We start from the raw sequence: 17,225 nt of genomic DNA on the forward strand, positions 1-17,225 counted from the left end.
AATACACCAAACGCACAAAAAAAAAAAAAAAAAAAAAAAAAAATTAAAAAATTAAAAAAGCAAAATAAAACAAAAAAACCCCCCTCAGGCCTTATATCTCTCCTGGCTTATTCTGGCCCTACATTAACTCAAAATGACTTCTTTGGAACTTCCTTGGTGGTCTGGTGGCTAAGACTGCACTCTCAGTGCAGGGGGCCCAGGTTCCATCCCTGGTCAGGAAACTAGATCCCACATGCTGCAACTACGAGTTCGCATGCCCCAACTACAGATCTTGCATGCCGCAAGGAAGATCATGGATGCCGCAAGGAAGATCCTGCATGCCACAACTAAGACCAGGTGCAGCCAAATAAATAAATAAAGTATTTAAAAGAAAAAATGACTTATTTGCCATACATGTACATTCCCATAGGATTCACTAATACCATAACATCTCAGGCTAACTTATTTGGCTTAATTTTTTGTGAGCTAGGCTAATAGGTAAGGGTATTTAGAACAGAGAAATAGGGAACCAGCCCTAATGGTAAGGAACCAGCCCTAGGAAGACCCGAAGGCAACAAAATCAGGTTAAGTATTGCCATGAAAAAGAGACTATGAATATGTCTAAACTATCAGATGCATCGCAAGGAATTTCTGGAACCGAGGAAGCCACAAGACAGCCACAGTGGAGGAAGCATTGATTTGGAGTTAGATAGCCCTCTTTGGAATCCTGACTTCCTGCTTGTATGTGGTTGAAAAAGTTACTTAACCACTCTGAGTCTTTGTTTCCTTGTCTTCAGAATTAGGCTAATAGTAACTTTCTCATAGGCTTGATGTTTATATAAAGTATTAGTTAATATATGTAAAATAGCACAGTGCCTGGAATATAGCAGGCAATATTAAATAAATGTTATCTCCCTCCCTCCTTTGTCCTCCTCATCCTCACTTATCTGCTCTGCTAACAGGCAAGGAGATTTTCCCTAATTCCACTCCATTGATGACTTCCTCTTCTAACCTCATTTAAGTAAATGAAATGGTAAGATGACCATTTAGTCAATACCGACTTAACACCTATTCTTTTGTGGCACTGACCATTTTTTAATGCTTTTTAAAATTATGAAATATAATACAGAAAAGTATAAACAACATAAATGCTTGGTATAATGAATAATGATAAAGAAAAGTCCCATCACTCCAGACATCTTATGCATGTTCTTTCACAATCACACTTCTTTATTAAACTTTCATATTATTCCTGACTATTTTTTGTGGATTATTTTGGGTTTTCTACATACACACTATTTACAAATAATAACAGTTTTGTTTCTTACTTCTCAACCTTTACAATATTATCTTTTTCTTGCCTTACTGAGCTGGCTAGCATCTCCAGTGTAGTCCTAAATATGAGTGTCTATAGTGGATAGCCTCCTGATCCAGGGGAATCTTTCAACTTTTCATCTTGATATATAATGTTTATTATAGTAATTTAAAAAATAACCTTTATAAGGTAGAGAATTTTTCTTTCTATTGCTAGTTTGTTAAATTGACTTCATAAATCGCTGTAGAATTTTAAGTGCTTTTTCTGCATCTGTTGAGATTATATGTTATATGTTACATATAAAAACATATGTTATATGTTTTTTCCTTCAATCTTGTTATAGAAACTTGTACTTGATTATTATCATTTTGTATATTGCTAGATCAGTTTGCTTATGTTTTATTCAGGATTTTGGCCTATACGTTCATGAATAACTTTGATTTATAATTTTCTTTTATTGTACTATCTTTGACAGTTTTATTATAAGGCTGATGTTAGTTTCATAAAATGAGTGGGAGAGAATACCCCTTCTATAGTTCCTGGAATTAATTTTTGTTAAGATTAGAACTATTTCTTTTTTTGAGCATTGAATATCACTAGCCAATGACATTATTTGGGAAGATTTTAAATTATTGATTTAATTTATTTAAATAGTTACAAGACTATTCAGGTTCTCTATTTCTTCTTGAGTGAATGTTAGTAAGTTATACTCTTCTAGTAATTTGCTCATTTCATTTTTAGACTTAGTGGAATAAAGTTGTTTATATCCTTTTACTGTCTTTTAAATTTTTATAGGATTAAAAGGAAGTCCATTTCTTTATTCCTAATATTTTTATTCCTGATACAGCTTTATTTCTAATATGGTTATTCATGCTTCTTTTTGTGATCAGCCTTTTGTAAAAAAAATTCTCAATTTAAAAAATCTTTTCAAAGAAGTAAACTTTTTCATTTTATTTGTTCTACCTATTGCATCTATATTTTCCAGAATTTCTTTGTGGTTTGAGAGCATACTCTGTAGTTTTGATCTGTGAAAATTTGTTTTAGGACTTGTTTTCTGATGTAGTATATGATTAATATTTTTAAGATAAACATACTTATGACCTCTAAAAAGCTATAGTATTAAGGAAGCCTTAATATAGGCATATGAATAATGGTAGTAGGTAGTAGGAAATGATAACTGATGCCATAAAGGAAGCATAGATTAATTATGACCATATGGAATGGTAAGGGAGGCATTTCCTGGTGAACACATGTAACACAGCTTCATGGAGGTGCCATTCAAACCTAATAATAATCAAAAAAGGAACTCTAGTTGGAGGGTATTGTGGGGAAAAGTCACAGAGATTGAAAAGAGCAGGCTGCCTAGAGGAAATAGGGCCTAATTCTGTTTGGCTAGAGCATAGGATAAGTGAGCAAAAGGGAAAAAGCAGAAAGGGTTTGGGAGAAGTAATCTGGTACTGCTGAAGAAGCATGTAAAGCAGGCCAAGAAGTTGGGCTCTATATTGCAGGTAGTAGGGAGCCACTAAAGGTTATAAGCAGGGACATAACAGAAGTGTATTTTAAGTAATTAATCTGACAGTTGTGTGTAAGATAGCTCAATAAAAAATTAGCCTAATATTCTTCTATGTTTCTATACCTCCTAATATAACAATATTTATTATGCTTTCTTCTAGAATGAGAGAAACTGCCTAAGCCATGAGGAGGAGGGAAGGGAACTGATGTTCACTGAGCACTGATTTTGTACCAAGCTCTGCACTGGGCAGTTCATTATGTTCCTGCGGGTAATTTTTAATAATTTTTGCAAATAATCACAATAGTCTTGTAAAATACTAATGATGAAAGTTTTAAATGTTCACTGTACTACATTTATGAAGGTAAGAGTAGACTAAGAGGTTTTATGATAGTTTGGAAAAAAAGGGATGAAATAATGAGGATTTACTCTACAAACAATAAATGCTGGAGAGGGTGTGGAGAAAAGGGAACCCTCCTACACTGTTGGTGGGAATGGAAGGTGGTACAACCACTATGGAGAACAGTATGGAGGTTCCTTAAAAAATGAAAAATAGAGCTACCATAGGATACAGCAATCCCACTCCTGGGCATATACCGTATCCAGACACAACTATAATTCAAAGAGATACCCACACTCCTATGTTCATAGCAGCACTATTTTCAATAGCCAAGACGTGGAAGCAACCTAAATGTCTATTGAAAGATGAAAGGATAAAGAAGATATCTCACACACACACACACACACACACACACACACACACACACACGGGAATATTACTCAGCCATAAAAAAGAATAAAATAACATCATTTGCAACAACATGGATGAACCTAGATCATATTAAATGAAGTAAGTCAGACAGAGAAAGACAAATATCATATGATATCATTCATATGTGGAGTCTAAAAAATGATACAAATGAACTTATTTACAAAACAGAAAGAGGCTCACAGACATAGAAAACAAACTTGGGGAGGGGAGGAATAAATTAGGTGTTTGGGATCAACAGATACACACTATTATATATAAAATAGATAAACGACAAGGACCAACTGTATAGCACAGGGAACTATATTCAATATCTTGTAATAACCTATAATGGAAAAGAATCTGAAAGAGAATATATATATATATATATATATATATATATATATATATAACTGAATCACTTTGCTATATATCAGAGACATAAAATTTTTTTTTAATAATGAGGACTTACTAACCACACTAACAAAGTTTAATTAACCAAATAATTTAGATATTAAACAGTTTTTCAACTGAAATAGGGAGGCATTTAAATAATGCATCTTGAATCTTTTTTTTTTTTTTTTGGTTTATACATTCTCTAGTAGCGTCTATACACACGCACGCACACACATATAGACACATGTACACACACAGAGACACAAGGTTACTTACTCAAAGGCTCAGGTTGGAGCTGCGACTTCAAGCTGTTCTCCTGCTCTGACGGTTCTCTGTAATCAGAGTCTAAGGATTTCCTATTATCCAGGTCAGAATACTTCATATTGTTAGTATCAGGCTGACTAGGATTGGAAGGTTCTTTGTTGATCTCATCATCTTGCATAGATGTTGACCAATTCTGATCCAGAAATAAAATTCTGTCTTTGATTCCACTATCTAGGCAGTGTAAAGAGGATCCATAAGATACAATGCTAGACAAATGGACAACCATACAATGCGAGAATACTTTTTGTTCCTTCCAGGCAGTGTGTACCTGTTTGCTGCCTGGTCTCTTGGGTATTCATTTTCATGAGGTACTTTTGCCTTATCTGTTTAGCAAATCTGGCAGGGTTGTCCCATGGTATGTTGAACATCTCAGAATCTGTCCCATACATCATTCTAGAATGTTTCAGTTTCCCTTCTTCATCAACCTCAGAGAGTTTCAGGCTCTCAAAAGTAAACACTTTGAAGGCTCGTTCTACTTCATTCCAGCTCAAGACTTCTGTAAGAAAGTAGGACAAGTGCTGCTAGGAATGCTCTTTATTACCACATGGTACAGGGCTAAAAGAGGGACAACCAGGGAGTCAGTCCACCAAAATGACAAAGGAGTCACGCCATGATGGGTGTTGACCTGACTTTACACACGGGCTCCACAATTCTGCAACAAATACCAAAGTTACGTAACTAACAATAAGAAAGCTGCACAACCAAGATATAATTTATTAAGATAATGTTCACAAACTGCTTCACAGCTGAATGAATATTAGGTGTCCAGATTAATTCACATGGACTTTCTGGGGTATCATATTGGTTGAATATATTTAAAACTTGTCATTTTTCATAGAGAGAAGACTTGTGGTTGCCAAGGGGGAGGGGGTAGGAGAGGGATGGACTGGGAGTTTGGGGTTAGTAGATGCAAACCATTACATATAGAATGGATAAACAACAAGGTCCTACTGTATAGCACAGGGAACTACATTCAATATCCTTGGATAAACCATAACAGAAAAGAATGTAAAAAAGAATGTATGTGTATAACTGAGCCACTTTGCTGTACGGCAGAAATTAACACAATTGTAAATCAACTATACCTCAATAAATAAATTAAGAAAACGTCATTTTTAAGCAAAAGCACCTTTTGCTGCTGTTGTAATCTAAAACAGAGAAATCACTCACTCATGTCTAACATAGGCTGTTATGTTCAGTAGGCTTTTCTGTTCACTCAGGCTAAGAAAAGGCCTCTTTCCACCCAATGGACTGGTACATTACTTTTCATAATTTTACTTTAAAGGTTATCAGCCTTCAAGGGGCTATATTAACTTGTGTATTTATTCTTTTATAGCATTTATTCATGCGTTCACTCACTCACCTGTTTTTGTTTTCTATGTATTAGGCTTTGTACTCTATGTATTTTTCTTTGCCTGAGATTTAAAGAAAAGATTTGGTTCTTGTGCTTTAGAAGTTCAAGATAGAGAGGTGGGAGGTAGGTGATAACAAATAACCATGGAATTCAGTGAGGGAAGGAGAAATGATAGTGACAGATCAATGAATCAGAGGTCATCTACACTTCCTCTCCAACAGAGGTGAGGGCAGCGGGAAGGTTGCTTTTGGAAAAAATACAAGGAAATTCAGAGGAGAGACAGGAAAGTGGTTAAAAGTGACAGAATTAAGTTTGTTCATTCATTCATTTCACAAATATTTTTTGAGCACCTACTAGTTGCCAGTGACTTTAGTAAAGGGACCACAGCAGTAAACAAATCAATGAACTCCTGATGTTATGGATTACCCATTGTAGCAGTTAGAAACAGAATAAACAGGTAAGTGTATAGTGTATCAGAGATGATAAGAAGAATAAAGCCAGTTGAGGGGATAAGAAATGATAATGGTTGGGGGAGAGGCTTCTATTTTATATGAGGTAGCCAGAAAACACCCCTCTGAACAAGTAAAGCAAAAATGTGAAAGAAGTGGGGGAGCCATATTGATATCTGGAAAAGAACAAATGCAAAGATGGAGGCAGGGGTGCAAGTGACTTGTCCAAGGAATCACAGTAAGGCCAACTAGATAGAGTGGAGTAGAACAACAAGAGCTTGACAGATGATGAGCTCCAAAAGTGGGCGGCAGAACAGTTTAGATTTTATTAATACTTTGAGGGAAAGGGGTGATCACTAGAGGGTTTTGGGCTAAGAAGGCACATGATCTGACTGACATTTTAGAAGGGTCATTCCCATTATTGTGTGAAGAAAAGACTGTAGGTAAAGCGGGGAAAGCCTGGAGACCAACTGGAAAGCTATCGAAATAGTGCAAGTGAGAGGTGGTGCTGGACTGGGCTGGTAGTGACGGATGTGGTGGGATTGGTTGTGGGGCATGAGAAAAAAGAGGAACCAGGGATGACTCCAAGGTTTTGGAAGAAAATAGTCGCCATTTACTGAAATAAGGAGGACCATGAAGGGACACGTTTTGAGGAAATCAAGAGTTTGGCTTTGGACTTGTTAAGCATGAGGAAAGAGAAGAGGAGGAGAGGCAGAGGGACAGGGGTTTGGGATGGGATATGGGAGCAGGATATGTGGGCAGTTTCAGTGGTGGCAACACAAACAAGCATCTTGTGTATTGTACAACACGGGGAATATAGCTTATATTTTGTAGTAACTGGAGTGTGACCTTTAAAAATTGTATAAAAAAGAATGTGTACATATTCTCCCATAAAAGACAAAAGCAAATGTGAGCATACGAATCATCCTCTTCTTATCTTTTGTTTCCTTTTCTTTTTTAACTCAATTATCTGGGAGACTGTTCCACATCATGATATAGGTGTGCCTCACTGTTGTTAAGTCGCATGATTTTGTACCACATAGGGTTCTGTTATTTTAATGAGAGCTTCTGATGGACAGTCGTTTCCAGTATTTTGCTACTGTAAAAAAATGATTCAATAAATGTGCTTGTTCATATTGAAAAAACCCCAAGAATCCTGTGCTGAGGAGGGTAGAACTGAGGTGGAGAGAGAATGAAATCATATCACAGGGCAGAAGGAGACTAGGAGTGTGGCAGGATGGAGGTAAAGGCCAGATGTTCTCAGAACACCAGGAAGAGGGTGATTATGTAAACAATAGACATGACATACCCAGGCCCACTAGGCTACACCCCACATTTCCATGAGGTGAAGGCACGGCAGTATTAAAAATTTTAGCTTTTTCTATTACTAAGCCTACTAAAAAAATGAAAAAAGAAATCAAGATTAAAATATTTCATAATTTGCTTAGAGTTAGAAATGAAAGAAGGAAGAATCTGCACATGCTTTTTTCTTTTCTAGGTCAAATCAAGATGTCTATGTAATTTCATATTTCTTCTTATAAGCAGGAAGGCATTTGCTTATTGCCTCGAGTGGAAATAGTATATGTTTTAGGAAATAATTGTCTGTATCATAAAATTCCCATGAACTCTGCAATGAGAAGCTGATTTTAGATATTTTTAATGACCCCTCTTTCCACTGTCCTCAAAGAGCAGAAAATGGCCCTTCCTGTTTTGAGAGGAGGTGAACTGGTATTAACACTCTCAGCACCACACCGCAGGGGGCACTCTAAGTTCTCCTCTTAACCAGGATGGGGGCTACCATGTCATCTCCAATGATGTCAATGAGGGGATATGGGATTGGGAGGCGGGGAGGAGGAATAAAGAAGGGGATTATGCTTGTAGAAACACAGTGGAAAGAAAAGCCAGGGCATCAAACTGAAGAATGTTATGCATCATAGCTATCATCCTATTGCTAATGACATTATTCAAGATAAGAAAAGTGCAGTCAATCAAAATACCCACCCCAGCCTCTGAAAGGTCAATAATCAAAATACTTTTTGCAGATGGGGGTGTAATCGTTAGAGGCACACGTGGCCATAAATGAATGAACTTAAGCTACGACAAAGCAACGTACTCACCATTTGTACAAAAGTGCATGAGCTCATGAATTGTAGCTAGACGTTTCGTGCTGTTCCATGGCGGGGGCAGAGGGAATTCAAGGAATTCCCACAGTGGCAACTTAGACTGCATCTTCTGCTCGATTTGAACCAGGTCAAAATTCTTTAGGTCCTGATGAAAAAGAGCAACATGACAGAAGACATTAAAATGAGCTGTCAAGTGCCTTATGCATATGGAGAAGGCAAAACATGATACCCTTGCTCTCATTATTTGGGAACAGGGGAAATCAATGGTAATTGGGGAAGACAAACTGTTGGTATTTTGCTGAAGGTCAAAAAAGCTAGTTCTCACTTTGCCAGAGGTTCTTGGTGCACACAAATGATGGATTCCTCATTCACAGTGACAAACTGCCAAAGTCTCAAATGTATTCCTCCCTTCCTTCTGAGATCCTTTTCTGGCCTCCACTAGTTTTTTCATATTAGCAGATGTATAAAGCAAATAACTACAAGGCTTTAATGCAAATTTGGTGTAGTCGCAATCAATTTAATGGTCCGTTGGACCTCGGTACTTAGGCCAGTTTTCTTTGCTGATGTAATTTCTCCTTTATTCATTTCCATTTTCTGAGATCTTACTTGGCAAGCAGGTATCTACTTCGTACAGTACTGGTAATTAGCATTGGTAAAGCTATCTCATTAAGATTTCTTCAACTGAATAATTACTAATGAGATTTCTTGCATCCGTTATCCTCAGGGTAATCTGATTACTTATTACCTTTAGCACATATTTCTTGTGGGCAAGGGCATCGTGATAGTTCAGAAGGAGAGGGCCTCTGGGCACTGGTTTGCTTTCATTTTCCTCTTCAGATAAGAATATTTCATGGAGATTCTATTCAAATTAAAACAGTATTGATGTAAAGAGAGAGTTCATACTTTTCAAAGCACGCACACTTTTTGGTTTTCTCACACCATCTGACCTTTCTCTCCCTCTCTGTCAGACAGAGAGAGGGCAGGATGGACATGATGTGAGCTGCGATTCTGTGGTCCAGCCCATCTGTTCTGGGAGGCGGCTCCGCCAGACCCGGTGGGACAAGGTCTTCTTCACTTGCCACAACCTGTTGACATAAAGAGTTGGGAGGAACCGGTTTAATGGTCAGTTCCTTACTGATAGTCACGTATTTCCATTGCTTTTAGTAAAAACAAGGCAGTTTCTACCAGAAAGTTTGGTGATCATACAAAGTGGCAGTGTAATTACCAGTGACTAACCAAAGTAAAAGGGAAAAAGTTTATAATCCATTAAAACATTAATTTATATATAATTATATATATATATAATTATTAAAGTATATATAATTTTCATACATGTACTAGAATAGATAACACAAAATGCAAATGGTAAACAGGAAAATTTACCATGGTAGAAATCAAACTAACAATATTAATATAATTTTTCTTAATGATTTACTCTTTCTTTTAAAGGACTCAAAACTGTGCTCTCACATCTTTGGATTCAATAAGTATTTACTGAGTGCCTACCACATGCCAAGCACTGTGTGGGCCACCCTCACATACATCATCTCATAAGCCTCACAGCAATATTGCTGAGTAGCTATTATTTTCCAATTTACAGAAATGGAGTTAGGGTGAGGGAAATTATGTGTCTGGCCCAAGCCCAAGGCTGCTTACTGGGAGGAACTGGGGTTCAGGTCAAGTCCTTAAGACAGAAAAGTTATACATGGTGAGATCAGTAAAGGGTAATATTCTTAATACAGAGAAAGTGAGGCCTAGAAGGATTAAATGCCTTGTTCAATTTTATGTGGTAAACAAGAAGTTGAAATATAATCAAGATAGGCACCTAATTTATAATTGTTCTCTTCACCTTAAATACCAAAATCACCTGCTATGATTTCACACCGCTCTACAGGATTTTTCAACCTTGAAATTTAAAGACACTTGGACTAGATTTTTGTCATGGGGGCTATCTTGTGCACTACAGAATGTTTAGCAGCATCCCTGGCCTCTACCCATTTGATGCCAGTAGTACCCCTCCAATTGTGGCCGCCAAAAGTATCTCCAGACATTACCAAATGTCCCCTGGGAGGCAAACCCCCCTGTTGAGAACAATAACAAAACAGTTGTATACTCTTCACTGTTTATCAACACATTACTTTTAAAAGAGTCACTCCTGTCTCCACTTTCTCTCTTCCTACCATCTCTTGGACCCACTCCAATCACAAGAGACCATGCAGAACTGTTCCATCTCTGAAATGTTAAACTCCAATATCCCCTCCTATAAAATCCCACCCGATTCCTCTTATATTTCAATTTTTCATCCCTTTATTATCAAACACTTATTCAGTCAACATGTATCTCTTATTGGAGCCTTCTGTGTGTCAGGCACTGAGCTCATCAACTGTCCCCTTTGGTACACAGAACACAGTAGATGGTTAATAAATATTTGTTGCTTTGAGTTGAGTTGAATAAAATAAGTAAGATTAAGATAAATAAAATGATGATACTGTAAGCCATATAGGGCTATTAAACTTTTACAAATTTATTGATATAATAAAACTACTGATCTTCCAAAAGCCTTACAGGGTAATTAAAGGCAAATATGAGTGTGCTTACCTAATTGGTTAGAAAACTAAAGAAGTCAACAAGCATAAAAATGTATGCTGGAGGTAAGAGACGATTAGAGTCTAAAACTATTTTAATATTCAGTGAGATAAAGGAATATTTACATACATGAAATAAGAAGGACAGTTATAAAAAGAAATTAGAGAATTTATAAATTAAAAATGTTACTGCTGAAACAAAACTTCAGTAGCAGAATAGACTCCACCTAAGAATAAATTAGTTGGAAGTTAAGCTGAAATTCCCAAAGGGGTAAAATTGAAAGAAAATTTAAAATACATCGACGTAAAACCTAGAAATTCCAACATCTGTCTAATAATAATTAGGATAAATCAAAAGAAATAATATTTGAAGATATAATTTAATTGAACAAATATATATTCAGGGTCTACTATGGGCTAGGTGTGGTTACTGTGTGCTGAGCAGAGAGCAATGAACAAGACTAGATTAGGCCCCTGCTTGCATGGAGCTTACATTCTAGTGAGAAGAAGGTAATACATAAAGCAGATAAACATTTTTCTTTTTTTAAAGAGCAGTTGTTGATAAGAAAATAAAACAAGGTGAAATGGTAGAGAGCACTCTGTGCTGTTGTGGGCCCTCTTTAGATCAGGTGGTCAGAGAAAGCCTATCTCAGAAATGCCACTTTCACTGGGGACTGAATGACAAGGAGTATCCATCCACCAGGCAGACAGACATGTGGGAACAAAACTTTCTAGGAAGAGAAGTTAGTGTAAAAAAACTAAGGTGTAATTAGTGAATGTGAGGAAAAACCAGAAGGTCTATGTAGATGACCAGTAGTGAGAGAAAGAGAGAGAGAGAGAGAGAGAGAGAGAGTGTGTGCGAGAGCGGAGAGAGATGGGGGGCAGGAGATGACAAACATCCCAGAACCATATTTTTACGGTCTTTATGGACCAGCACAAAGAATTTTGATTTAACTCAGAATGTGATCAGAAACCAGATTATAATCCTTTTTAGATCAGAGAGGCAATGAAAAAACAAAGCCATAACCATACGTAGCCTTGGAGGGAGGAGATATGGCGATGTATGTATAGGTGTAGCTGATTCACTTTGTTATAAAGCAGACACTAACACACCATTGTAAAGCAATTATACTCCAGTAAAGATGTTAAGAAAAAAAAGAAAAAGATAAAACTCTAATAACTGACAGAAAGAAAAAATAGATTACCTACAAAGGAAAAAGTATCAGATTGACATCAGACTTCTCATCAGCAGTGTTAGAAGGGAAGGCCACAACAGAGCAATGCTATCAAAATACTTTTCCACTTAGACTAATGAGGTTCAAAAGCATTTTCTGTCACTTACTACTAGGATAATTTACTTAACTTTTTAGGCCTCAGTTTCCTTTCCTGAGAAATGGGGAATAAAAATAGTTCCTGCTCCATAGGGCTCTTCTAAGGATTAAATGGGTTAATTAACAGCAAATTCTTTTCAAATGCATATACAATACTCACGAGAATTGACCATGTACACCAGGTCACACAGGAAGCCCAGGAAATTAAAAAATATTTTTAACATCCAGATCATGCCTATTGGCCATAATGCAATAAAATTAGAAATGGACAATAAACAGTGGAAATTAAAAGATTTAGAACTGAATACATTGAAAGCATCATGATGCAGCCAAAGAAATACTCAAAAGGAAATGCACAGCCTTAGGTAAAACGAAATAGACTAAAAATAAACAAAGTGAGCTTTCAGTAAAAGTGAAACACGAAATAAATCCAAAGTAGGAAAAAGGAAATAATAAAGATAAATGAAGAAATTCATGAAATAAAAAGTAAAAAGGAGTGGATCAGTGAAAGAAAATGCTGGTTCTGGATAAAGAAGATGTGGCACATATATACAATGGAATATTACTCAGCCATAAAAAGAACCGAAATTGAGCTATTTGTAATGAGGTGGATAGACCTAGAGTCTGTCATACAGAGTGAAGTAAGTCAGAAAAAGAAAGACAAATACCGTATGCTAACACATATATATGGAATTTAAGAAAAAAAAATGTCATGAAGAACCTAGGGGTAAGACAGGAATAAAGACACAGACCTACTGGAGAACGGACTTGAGGATATAGGGAGGGGGAAGGGTGAGCTGTGACAAAGCGAGAGAGAGGCATGGACATATATACACTACCAAACGTAAGGTAGATAGCTAGTGGGAAGCAGCCGCATAGCACAGGGAGATCAGCTCGGTGCTTTGTGACCGCCTGGAGGGGTGGGATAGGGAGAGTGGGAGGGAGGGAGAGAGGGAGACGCAAGCGGGAAGAGCTATGGGAACATATGTATATGTATAACTGATTCACTTTGTTATAAAGCTTAAACTAACACACCATTGTGAAGCAATTATACTCCAATAAAGATGTTAAAAAAAAATGCTGGTTCTTTGAAAAGACCAATAATTGATATACAATTGACATCCATGATCAAAAAAAGAGGGCACCGATAAATAACATCAGGCATAGGAAAGGAACATAACCAGATACAGAGGAAAACTTTTCAATGTATATTAGTGAATAAAGAACACTTATGACATTGAAAACAAATAAAATGGACATGTTCATTTAAAAATATGAATGACTGGGCTTCCCTGGTGGTGCAGTGGTTGAGAGTCCGCCTGCCAATGCAGGGGACACGGGTTCGTGTCCCGGTCTGGAAGGATCCCACATGCCGCGGAGCGGCTGGGCCCGTGAGCCATGGCCGCTGAGCCTGCGCCCCCGGAGCCTGTGCTCCGCAAAGGGAGAGGTCACAACAGTGAGAGGCCCGCGTACTGCCCAAAACCAAAACCAAAACCAAAACAAAAAAAAACCCCAAAATATGAATGACTAAAATTGCCCTCAGAAATAGAAAAATCTGATTAAATCTACAAGTGTAGGGCTTCCTTGGTGGCGCAGTGGTTGAGAGTATGCCTGCCGATGCAGGGGACACGGGTTCGTGCCCCGGTCCGGGAAGATCCCACATGCCTCAGAGCGGCTGGGCCCGTGAGCCATGGCCGCTGAGCCTGCGCCCCCGGAGCCTGTGCTCTGCAAAGGGAGAGGCCACAACAGTGAGAGGCCCGCATACAGCAAAAAAAAAAAAAAAACAAAAAAAAACCCCAAAAAACTACAAGTGTAAAAGAAGTGTTAAATGCAGTTGAGGACGATTTACCACCCCACCCACCTGCCCAACTCTGTTCTTTTTCATTAAAACAACACCTGATAGTTTTAAAGATATGCCTACCAAAACTTCAGTGAATGTTACATAAAATCATTCCAAAATGTAGCAAGAAAAAGAGGATTGAAGCTGATAAAGCAGATTTTAGCTTTATCTAAAATGTTCTAATCTTTGCAAAGGAGAATGTATTCAGGTATTATGAGCATAATTTTAAAACAGTTAAAAAACAAAAAAGACAGAAGCAACGAGAGATGAAGTGATTGACTCAAGGTTGCCCACCTGGGAAGAAAGCTTCAGCGTGTATCCACTTACCTGTTCCAGCATACAATGCAGTATCAAGGGCACAGAAATGAATTCTTCTGGAACTGGATTCAGCAAATCATTGTAATATCGCATGTCTACTTCATTTGTGATGACGGAAGCCACTGTAAAAGATACAAAATACTGCTGTTCAATTAAGATGTGTTCTCCGTTTCTCCCATCAAAATTTCATCCACAGATTCAGACTCTGATCATGCACTGATAAATGTAGGATCTTGAGGTGGAGAGAGATGTGAAAGCGACACCAAGGACAGTCACTCCTCAAATCACCAGCTCCTGGCACTGATCCTCCAGCAACAGGTTTCATACATGCCTGGTGGTGTTGGTGGAGCTGGAGCTTGCAGCTCTTCATATTGTTGTGTTTTCTTCTTTCCAGGGCTTACAGCAACAGTTTGTGGGGGCTAAAATAAGAATAATTAAAAAAAAAAAAACAATTGAAACATTCAGCTGAGAGATGCTTTCATCCAATGCTGGTATGATGGGACTCTGACGGGATTCCGGGATTCTGAGATTGTATGATTATGTTCACACCACCAAATCATTTGCTAATATTAGGATCAAATAAATGGGTCTTGTCTGAGAAAGGAAAGAAGTTAATGGGTATGGACACTTTTCAGTTTTTCCTAACAGAGCCCACTGAGAAACTGCCAGGAAAGAGGTGGGAAGATGGGGCATCTTCTCTTCTCTTCTGTGTCACCCCGGGGTGACACAGAATCATGCCATTCTCCCTCTAAGAATCCTTCAATGGTTCTCCCACAACCTTCAGGATAAAACCCAAACTCTTGAGCTCAGCACCAAAGAACATTCTGGCTCCTGCCTTTCCGGCTCGTGCTGCTGCTGTCCACTTTGCATGTATGACCTGGGAGCACTGGCCTCTACCCCGTGGTGTGGTCCTGGACGCAATACTTCTTTGCTTTGACCTCCATGTCTTTGTACGTCTTTGCCCCCTTCTTGAGAATATACCACTCTGTCCCTCTCCCCAGTCAGGTTTTGCCCAGGCAATTCAGCCTCAGTCTTCAGCACACCACTTACCCTGCCTGGTAACACCTTCCCGACTCCCATCTCTCCACCCCACTCTGCTCAGGAGCAGGTTAGGTGCCGTATTTATAGCTTCTCCTGCAAGCTCAGCTGACTGTCCGCACAGTGCTCATTATGCTAAACTGAAACCACCTTTGCCTTGACTGCCATTTCCCCTTTAAAGGTTAACCACAGTGAGGAGGACAGAGGATGGGTCTTGTTCACTATAGTATCGCCAGCACCTGGTACAGTGCCAGCACAGGGTAGGTGCTAAAATAACATGGTGATTAAGTTATCAGTAGCCCTCCTTGTTCCAGATGTTATTTATTGCTCCATGGCTGAAAAGTGGGTTCTATCATCCCCTCTGTGTGTGGCAGGTAGGTGGGGGTTTCATAAAGCCCCCATCACATCGATGCCCTTTAATGCTGTGCCTGGGGGCCTGGATCCCACCCTCACCCATTAAATCCCAGCAGGCAGTGTTCCCTTGCTACCAGTATTTATGTGATTTTTTTTCTTCATGTTTTATAAACGTGAAAATTAAGTTGTTCAGCAAATCATTCGGTCAACTAAAGACATTCCAGCATATGCCTACCTCAGAAGTCAACGCAGCTTCTAAGACAGGTTTCTCACTAACCACCTGTGGGACGTTAATAAGCTGCATGTTTTCCAAATAGTGCCGGTGCTGCCTTTTCCAATCCAGGCTGTCGTACATCAAACAGGCAATATTTTCAAAAATGCTGGTGCCCAATTCCAGCTACAGGTGAGAGAATTCATGACAATTAGTCCTTAGTTTCATGTTGCTGGAATCAGATGCATGATTTGTATCTCCCTTATAGCCAAACCTATCACTTTTTACAGGGAGGTCCTTCCCCAGCTGGTCCCCAAACCACTGAATCCCAGTCATGGTGACCAAGTCTTCATTTGCTGAGCCCTTTGGGCCCTTCTTGTTCACCGCAATGCAGACTGTTCCCTTTGGAGGGCCTATGGCTGCCTGGTATTGTTAAGAGCCTAATTAGTGCTTCAACGAGGTGAAAAGTGCCTTATTCATTCATTTCAGCAATATGGCCTAGGTATCTCCATTCTTAAAGCAACTCATTAGATAGGTAATTTCCATATCCTCAGCCCAAGACAAGCTGGGGATGAGCTCTTGCTTGGCGACAGACACAAGAATCGCAATGACAATCACCCTCTCAGCTTTGCACACCACCCCCACAAGTCCACTGCAGTATGTGTGCAATCAGGATTTCTTCCTTTCCTCACCTGTGCTACCTTTAGGGGAAAAAACCCTAAGACATCCTGGTAGACTAGTACTCTACTATAATACCGACAAGTTTTATGATCTGGCAAGCGGGTTATGGATCAGATACCTCTATTACCTAGGCTTTCATTTCCAGAAGTGGAAAAGCACTGTTTGTTAGCACTAGGTGTGTCTGCCTGAAAGCAAAGAAGGATTAAATAGGCTCCTCCTACGTCCCAGCCGCAGTGGTAAGGTAGAGGGAGAAAGCACCTGGTGGGAGCCAGTGAATCACAGTCTGGCGTGAGACCAGTGAAGTGCCAAACCTCGCCCACCCTCAAAGCACAGCTGTCAGTCTGGACTTCACGTGTCCCCTCTAAGTCTGAGAATTCTTCAGTTAATATCAGCTTCAAGCTGATATTCTTTGCCCACATTCTGGCATACAAACACATTTTTGTTTGTTTGTATTTATTAGAAATACAGTAAAAAAACTTCTGCCCTATTATCCCTTAGGGTAACTAGCTAATTTCTTTTTAAATCAAATAGCAACTCGCATGTTAAAAGCCAGAAAATTATTTCAGCAACCAAGGGCTTAACTTGAGATGTTGCAGATGTCGTTCATAGGCAGTTAGCACTTCTTGATGGGCATTTATTTGATATAAAGCTTTCGTTACCTGGGTTCAG

The 17,225-nt window shown here is 38.7% G+C and overlaps 1 protein-coding gene across 1 annotated transcript in view; it reads right to left on the reverse strand.

The window, feature by feature from the left end:
• The window catches only part of SPAG17 (sperm associated antigen 17), a 227,316-nt gene that overhangs the window by 132,708 nt on the left and 77,383 nt on the right, over window positions 1-17,225 (reverse strand). Inside the window, exons 8-15 of the mRNA XM_007461630.1 lie at window positions 15,900-16,061; window positions 14,604-14,691; window positions 14,282-14,394; window positions 9,146-9,283; window positions 8,944-9,057; window positions 8,193-8,343; window positions 4,541-4,768; window positions 4,225-4,443 (exon numbers count right to left, since the gene is read on the reverse strand). Of these exons, the coding sequence (XP_007461692.1) occupies window positions 4,225-4,443; window positions 4,541-4,768; window positions 8,193-8,343; window positions 8,944-9,057; window positions 9,146-9,283; window positions 14,282-14,394; window positions 14,604-14,691; window positions 15,900-16,061 (1,213 nt within the window). The remainder of the gene's footprint in view (window positions 1-4,224; window positions 4,444-4,540; window positions 4,769-8,192; window positions 8,344-8,943; window positions 9,058-9,145; window positions 9,284-14,281; window positions 14,395-14,603; window positions 14,692-15,899; window positions 16,062-17,225) is intronic.

The sequence above is a fragment of the Lipotes vexillifer genome, unplaced genomic scaffold (assembly GCF_000442215.2).
Source record: "Lipotes vexillifer unplaced genomic scaffold, Lipotes_vexillifer_v1.1 scaffold858, whole genome shotgun sequence".
Taxonomy (NCBI): Eukaryota; Metazoa; Chordata; class Mammalia; order Artiodactyla; family Lipotidae; genus Lipotes; species Lipotes vexillifer.